Source organism: Chaetodon auriga, chromosome 5 (assembly GCF_051107435.1).
Source record: "Chaetodon auriga isolate fChaAug3 chromosome 5, fChaAug3.hap1, whole genome shotgun sequence".
In the NCBI taxonomy this organism is placed as follows: Eukaryota; Metazoa; Chordata; class Actinopteri; order Chaetodontiformes; family Chaetodontidae; genus Chaetodon; species Chaetodon auriga.
The window spans coordinates 14,836,705-14,844,599 of NC_135078.1; the positions used below are offsets into that span (position 1 = coordinate 14,836,705).

Consider the following 7,895-nt stretch of genomic DNA (forward strand, 5'->3'; position numbering starts at 1 on the left):
CTCCGCTCTGTGGGGCCAAACATAACAATACCCCTCAGGCTGGTCAGTGCTCGTACGCTGCTCTGCTTTCAATGAATTTGCAGTGTTGAATCCAAGGTTTTCCATGGTCATGGCCAGTGAAACCTCTGTTCAGCACTACCCTCTGTGAATCTACACAGAATGATTTAGTGCTGGGTGGGCATTAATGGAGCACAGAGGTGTAAGAATTGGATATCTGTGTGGGGTAACTACACAAAAAGATATCTCATTGTATTACATAACTCCACAAAGGAACAAATGAGTGATTTTACATATTTTATCCAGTTTCCTACAACACAAATACATTAATGCAGACCATTTTTACAATATCAATAATCATAAAACAGCAACCATTGTTTATACTGACGTCAATGCAGTATGAGGATGACATTGCAAAGAATAACTCAAGGTATGAAGGAAGGTAATAGCCCAGTAATGTAACATAAGTGTGATGTTTTGCAGTTAAAGGGCTCAGACTTGCAGAACCACTGGAAAGGTCCTTAAAGGTGATTATTTTGAGGTGTATGTGCTTCAGTGTAAAGCAAACATGAACTTGTGTATTCACATCTCTTGGTCTTGCATTCAGCTCTCTTTAACAGGGCAGACACCATCTGGTTGAATTACTGTTGGCAAGACATTCAGAAATCAATAAAACTTCTAGTCAAGAAACAAATAAAAGAACTCTTCCTCTCTCTGCTGGACATGAGCTGGCAGTGCACCTTTCCACAGGCCTGCTCACTGATGATTCCTGGGCAGGAGCAGTTAAATGTTACTAATTCTGACAAAGATTACAATTACATTTTCCTAACAGTAATCAGTTACACCAATTGCATTTGATTATTTAAGAATTACATACAGTTTGAAGGGTACTGATATAATACAGATTTACAGATTATCGATAAAGAACATTATCCTCTTCTCTACAGTCCTCATTAACATTAACAAACGTACTTTGTTAACTTTGTTATGCAGCAAGCTTAACGTACTTCCACGAAAGGCTGAAGGCAGCAGCAGTGGTTCAAACACAGCAAATTCACTGATAGTGATGATAAATCAGTTAGAGCAAAGGTATTGTAAAAATGAATTACTAGACTACAGTAACAAGAATGTTGTGTCAGGGTTGTACATATAAGATCTGTGCATTGCAAAGAAAATCATTATTGGTGCATTAAATTTTCCATAAAATAACATACTTTTTGTAATCCAGGAAAGGGTAAGAGTAGTAGAGTGTGGTCTAATTAAATGCTAAAAGTAAACACAGTTATACATAATATAACTTAGACAGAAATATCTTTATAAGGTTTATCACTCACTAATGTTAGTGAACACCACCGTATTTGCTGGAGAAAACCAAATTCAAATATACTTATTCCATTTATTTGAATAGAAACTTAGCAGTGCTTATGCTCTCAAAGCCCAGTGTCATTATGAAATGCTTTCCAGACTCTTGTACATAAACATTTGTCAGATGTTGACCTGAATCAGTGTGTAGAAATGAGGATGACATTTGGATCTGAAGACTGTGAGACTAGCGTCTCTGAACTTTGGAGTGACAAACTGTGACCTGAGCAGTAAGCATGATAACTTTCCTCAACACTACGTGGAAAATCCCAAGATCATTTACTGTTTCAGTCGTTGATAAAGCAAGAAGTTTGAGAGGTAAACAATTGATCTCAGAGTTGTGTGGAATCAACCAGAGACTAGAGTGTGGTTGATAGAGTTAGCTGATATTTTTAAGTTGCTGCTGCTGGCCAAGGTTTGTCTTATTAGACTGGAGCATTTCAAAATTTTGCATTTGCAGTTTGGGTTAATTAGTAGCATGTTAGACTATGGTCTGCAAACCCTTTCCTGACAGTGAAACAGTGACTATGCAATACAGTGTAATTCAGTATATTTGTCAAGATATGTGGAAGCTGACATTAAAACTACATAGTCTGACAAAAAAAGAAAAAAGAAAAAAGCCAAAAGGAAAAAAAAGAAAGAAAGAAAGAAAGAAAGAAAGAAAGAAAGAAAGAAAGAAAAACGTTCAGATCCGCACGCTAATTTAAATTTACCGTAAATATCAAATAATATGTAATATACTAGAATACTTTCTGGGAGCTTTCAATCACATTTAATGGTCTTCCCCAGCAGACTGACTTTGCTGAGTTGTCACAGACATAACTAATCCAATATCAAAAATAAACAAATAAATAAATAATAAAAATAAAGAAAGAAAATAAAAACAAGATCGACACCAAAGAACCAGTCAACAATCTGAATTTCTGCTATTTCTGAAAGGGGATAATTGTTTTGCATGTATTTCCGGGGTATCAGAACAGAGATGTCGACTATCACAAGATAAATCCGCCTGTCGTTTCATCGTTGATACAGGAACCATGCTACAAAAAACTATTTTATCTGGCACCTCTGCTTGTACCCAAATCAATATATAATCATTTATTTTTTTTTACATTTATCTGTGAATTTTAATCCATATGTTATCAGTTATATAGCCACTCACCTGATAGGATTTACAATACTTCTAACCAACACTTGAAGCGCTCTAGTTATACCAAAACGGAAGTTAACAAGGGTGTCACTCTCGCTAATCTTTGTGCGTGTCAGGCCGACACCGGCTCTGGGGTGACAGGTAGTCCACTGAGGTGAGCACAGCATCGGTTCCTTTGACAAAACGAATTTAATAACGAACCACATCATCCCTGCACACGGACCTCGACATAGAGAGCCTTCATGATGGCATTTTGGTATGTTTCCGTCGGCTTCCTGTGCTTTCCTGTTTTCCGAAGCAAATAATAAGCGAGCAACAAGACGTCTAACGTAAGGAAAAGGAAAACTTTAGCGTTAGCTAACTGCTATCTTAACTTCAGTTCTTTTGTTTGTAGGGTATGTTCATATTGAGAGGGTTGACATCTTGTCTGAACACCGGAAACAGCTGGTGAGCACAACGTACGTTTATGTTTGTATTGATAGATTTGTAACGTTAGCCAGCATGTAGCTCATAGCGAGCTTGCAATGTAAGCTAGAGTCTAACGGACTATTTACTGCACTGGCTTCCTGTAACTGTTATCATTATCAGTGTGTGTTTGTCCTGGGTCAGATCCCGGTCTGGTCCGAGTCGGACCCGGGTAACGTCCCTGGCAACGTCCCGGAAATTTCCCGGGACGTTGCCAGAGAGACATTCGATCCGGCAACATTTGGTCTTCCAGCACCAATTTTCACAAAAAGGACAAGGCTGGTGGACAATATAATCACCTTTGAAAAATTTCAATATCTCATATTTTTTCTTTTATTATCAGTACAATTGCCGTACTATCTCTTGACATAGTCTCCGGTATCCAGGAAAGTTCCGGGTCGCACCCAGGTAGGTACCGGGTTGTTGTTGTTATCATCATCATCATCATCATCATTATTATTATTATTATTATTATTAGTGTATGTGTGTATCCTGAGTCAGATCCCGGGCTGGATCCCGGCCCGGGTTGTTAGTGTAGTTTACTAGACTTAGACTTCCTGTGACTGTTATTATTATTAGTGTGTGTGTTTGACTTGTGTACAGAGGCACAGGTGGATGCACCTGATTTTCAAAATAAAACTTCTTTCACACTGATGATCAATAAAATAGTTTTTGTTCAGTCTCTCTGTGCAGCCCGGTACTAAATGGCCCACGGACCGGTACCAGACCGATGTTTGTATCATTGTGAAGCCCAGCTGATACAGCACTGATGAAGCTTTAAATGATCAATTTAGTATTAATTTATAAAATCTCACTAGATGGCGCCATGATACAAATGTAAAGAAAATTGGGTGGTATTGTCTAAGACACCCTAACTAAGGCCTTTGTTAATGCTTTATAATCCATTTACTAATGATCTATAGATAAGTCATAAGACTTTAATTAGAGCAACATTTGGATTGCCATGTTGTGAAGTGGCTCTGGCATTACTAGTCAAGTCATTAATCAAGGCTAACAAGTGTAATTAGCAATGAAGCAGTTACAAATGTGAATAAGTGAGTAAAAAAGGTCCACATGTGTCAGCCAAGTGCGAAACTCATTCATTTATTGGCAATTTTAAATGTTTAATAAACAAGTAAGACTCTGCAGTTTTTTTTTTTTATGAACTAATGAGTTAAAAAGCTGGAGGATGAGAAGGAACACAACAGTTTATTAACTAAGCCGTAATGACGCAAGTAGTTAAAACTGATAAACTCTTTACAAAACCTATTAGGAAGAGGTTCAGAAAACTGCAACCACAGCATACACCATGTTTGGGAAGCATTATTTTAAGCCTTGCTTGTTGTGTGTCTGATCAAAGTTTGCTACTAAATGATCACTTTCCTTAATCTTTCATCTTTGTAGGTAAACAGACAGAGAGAACTACAACATGTAAGAGGCTCTCAAATACAACATTTTGAAGGGTGAACAGGGTGACATTACTTTGGGAATAGTAATATCTCAATGCATATGTGTGTGTGTGTGTGTGTGTGTGTGTGTGTGTGTGTATATATATATATATATATATATATATATATATATATATATATATATAATTATTTTTTTTTTTCTTTTGAAGGTCTGGCGTAAAATACCACATGTCGCTGCCTGTGGCAGTGGGTGTCTTGCTGGTTGGCCTCCCGTACTCCATCTCTCTCGCTGCTCAGTTGATTTATGGCTGGCCCAACAAACCTGGATATAAGAAGTACATTGAAGCACTGAAACCAAGGTCACTTGTAAATCACTTTAGATCTGGTTTGGCTCTGTTTATTGACTCACTAAGAAGAGTTGGTTACTCATGCCTTTTCATGTTTGGCCTCTCCATCAGGCGAATATACCGTTTGACCAGAGCTGTGCTGGAAACTCTGAAATATCTGCAATATGGGAGACTGTACTTCCAGTGGAGGTCATGGTACAAGAATGCCGAAAACCGTAAGCATTATGAAAAGGTGTGTTAAGGAAACAAAATGTGAATATTTTATCAATGAGTCTATGTGAGTGTACATGGAGGGACCAGGCATTTCAGTAAATATCTAAAATTCAGCAATCACAGTTGTATTTATCTCTTTGACCACTTGATGTGATCCCTGGAAAATGTGCTATGCGATACTGAAATTGTGTCAAAGTTCCCAACTTTGTCTGTCTGGACGCTCCAAAGGGCATCACATTTGGCCGCCGAGGCAACAAGCTGGACTTGTACCACCCTCCAAATGTGGGCAGGTGTGAAGATGTGCCTGCACCACTGGTGGTTTTCATCTACGGAGGTGCATGGGGGTCCGGAGAAAGATCCACTTACTGTTTGCTGGCCAGGCAGATGGCTGAAGAGCTCAGCGCCACTGTCATTTGTCCTGATTACTGCACCTATCCAAAGGTGAGAGCTGTTGGCGTTCTGATTATAGATTTAGAGCACATACTGTATGTAGAGCATGGATGACTGGAATTTAAAAAGTACTTCTCATAACTCTGTGAACTTTAAGTAAAATTTATACTTTAGTAACCCAAAAGGCAGATAAGAAATGTAATTATAAATGTTACTGTGATATCTGAACTGACTGCTGGGTCCATCTGATCGCCAGGGGAACGTTTTAGGGATGGTCCAAGATATTGCTGACTGCTTGGTTTGGGCCCAAGAGAGTGGACCGAAGTTCAACTTTGACAAAGTAAGATATAGTTTAGAGTACTCTTTGGAAATTGAGGAAAACTGTCTGGTTAGAATATCAATATTGACCATTTATTAGGAACCCCAAAAAATACTGATGTTTTCTTGGAGAATATTTATTTACTTTTGCTTAAAAATAGATCCACATTCATCCACTGTTGTTGTCTTGATTTTCTGTATTTCGCAGGACAACATGGTGTTGATTGGCCATTCAGCGGGTGCACATTTGTGTGCACTGACCACACTGTTCCTCATTGATGCAAGAGAAGAGCTTTTCATAGAGGCCAGCAAGCAGAGGGACATCACTCTGGCGATGAGAGGAGTTATTGGTAAGGATCGCTGCACAGTGCATCACCGGGTTTAGTCGCAGTTGCAGCCACATTTTATGCTGAAGGAAACTCAACTTTTTATGTCTCTGTGCTCTGAATTGTTTTTATTCTTTTTACGGAGTTCTTCAAATACAGACTTACACATTGAATTGGACTGTAAACATCTGCCTCCTTCAGAGTTTCATAAAATTGATTGGCAGGGTTTTGTATGAATGACTAAATCTCTCATATATCTCACACAGGTCTGAGTGGTGTCTACAATATCATGGACCATTATGAGCACGAGCAGAAGCGAGCAGTCGAATTCGTCTCCACCATGCACAAAGCCATGAATGGAGTGGAGAACTTCCCGTACTACTCACCAACACCCTTACTGGAGAAGTTCAGCCAGGACAAACTGAGCAGGTGAGATAAAAAGATGAAAATAAAATGATATTAGATTCAGCAGAAATGATCTTTATGAATAATTATGTTTAAGTCTGTTGCATCTTTTATTTATTTTAAATGCACATATGAACATTTTATACCCATCGTCTTCTCTTGTTTTTTCTTTTTTGCCAGAGTGCCTCCGTTTGCTTTGCTCCATGGGACCAGTGACATTATTGTTCCTGTTGAATCTTCCACAAAGTTCTCTGAGCTCCTCACCTCGCTGTCCCTAAAGGTGTCGCTCTACCTGCTGCCAAGAATTGACCACACTGAGATTGTCACTGACCTCATGGCATCAGACCGCCGCTTCTACCATCTCATCTACAGCTGCATCAAACAGGAGTACAGAAAACTTTCGGGAACCTGCTGATGTCCCATCAGATCATAAAGAAATCCATTTAAACCTAATATTTACTGATTGTGCCATACACTTACTTTGTTTACAGTATCCGCTCTTATACCTCAAAACAAATCTTATTTAACATTGACTCACTTCAACTTGATTCTCTAAGTTGTCATTCCATAATAATGAAGTGGCAACACTTTATATGAAGGTACACACATTCATCATTAACTAGTTGCTTATTAGCATGCATATTAGTAACATAATGGCCCTTTGTTAGTCATTATAAAGCACTTATTAATGCCTTATGCTGGGGATTAGGTTATGAGATTCTAATTCATGTACAACAACTTCCATCCTTACTATTAATAAGCAGTAATTAGGACGCTATTGAGAGAGTTAAAAGCTAAAAGAGTCAAAGTTAATGTTCTGGTAGTTGTAGAATAAAGTCATGCAGAATGAGGCATTAATACATGCTTTAGAACTACTCAAAAAAAGACAATATTCTACTAATATGCATGCTAATAAAGAACGAGTTAATGGTGAATATGTGTACCTTTAATATAAAGTGTTCCCAAAGATTTCCATGTTGTACAGTTCTGTGATTGTAACTGAGTGAATCCAGGAGCTGCATCTCACTGATACTCAATGTATAGTCGGAAAAAGTGGACCGCAGTCTGGCTAACGTCGTTCTCAGGATGTCCTGGAGAGATGTTAACCAGATTGCAAAACGGAATCTGTGTTTTTAAGACAACTATGTTCTACAGACATTGCAGCATTTTGATTCATTAACTTGTTTTTGCATGGTTTTATCAAATGAAACTTTCTATTAATTTGTAGGAACATTTTGAAAACTGCTGTATTTATTGATTCCAAACATATTAAAACTCGCCTGAAGGAGCTGTTTTTTTCACCTTTTTGTCTTTATCAACTGACTACAAATCTCTCACACATAGGGGTATTACACAAGCATTGTTTGCAAAAAATCATGTATATTGTAAATTGCACTTTATGCTATATAAATGAAAGTACAGTTTAGTTTTTACCCCATGCTCATACTCTGAGATGTGTATCTGAATGTGCTATAATAGGCTACATACCATTAAACATATAGCATCAGTATGA

The 7,895-nt window shown here is 38.0% G+C and overlaps 1 protein-coding gene across 4 annotated transcripts; it reads left to right on the forward strand.

The window, feature by feature from the left end:
• Positions 1-2,592: 2,592 nt before the first annotated feature.
• Positions 2,593-7,670, forward strand: LOC143321457 (uncharacterized). Of its 4 annotated transcripts, none has more exons than XM_076731827.1 (11): positions 2,593-2,765; positions 2,904-2,967; positions 3,318-3,382; positions 4,379-4,405; positions 4,593-4,742; positions 4,842-4,962; positions 5,172-5,384; positions 5,590-5,673; positions 5,860-6,001; positions 6,244-6,406; positions 6,563-7,670. In XM_076731827.1, coding segments are annotated over exons 4-11 (1,110 nt in total). In that variant the 5' UTR covers positions 2,593-2,765; positions 2,904-2,967; positions 3,318-3,382; positions 4,379-4,403; the 3' UTR covers positions 6,798-7,670. The 4 variants fall into 4 exon arrangements, with proteins under 4 accessions (XP_076587942.1, XP_076587941.1, XP_076587944.1 ...); XM_076731826.1 differs by having other exon boundaries at positions 2,615-2,765; positions 2,904-2,956; XM_076731829.1 differs by lacking the exon at positions 3,318-3,382 and having other exon boundaries at positions 2,635-2,765; positions 2,904-2,956.
• Positions 7,671-7,895: the final 225 nt, after the last annotated feature.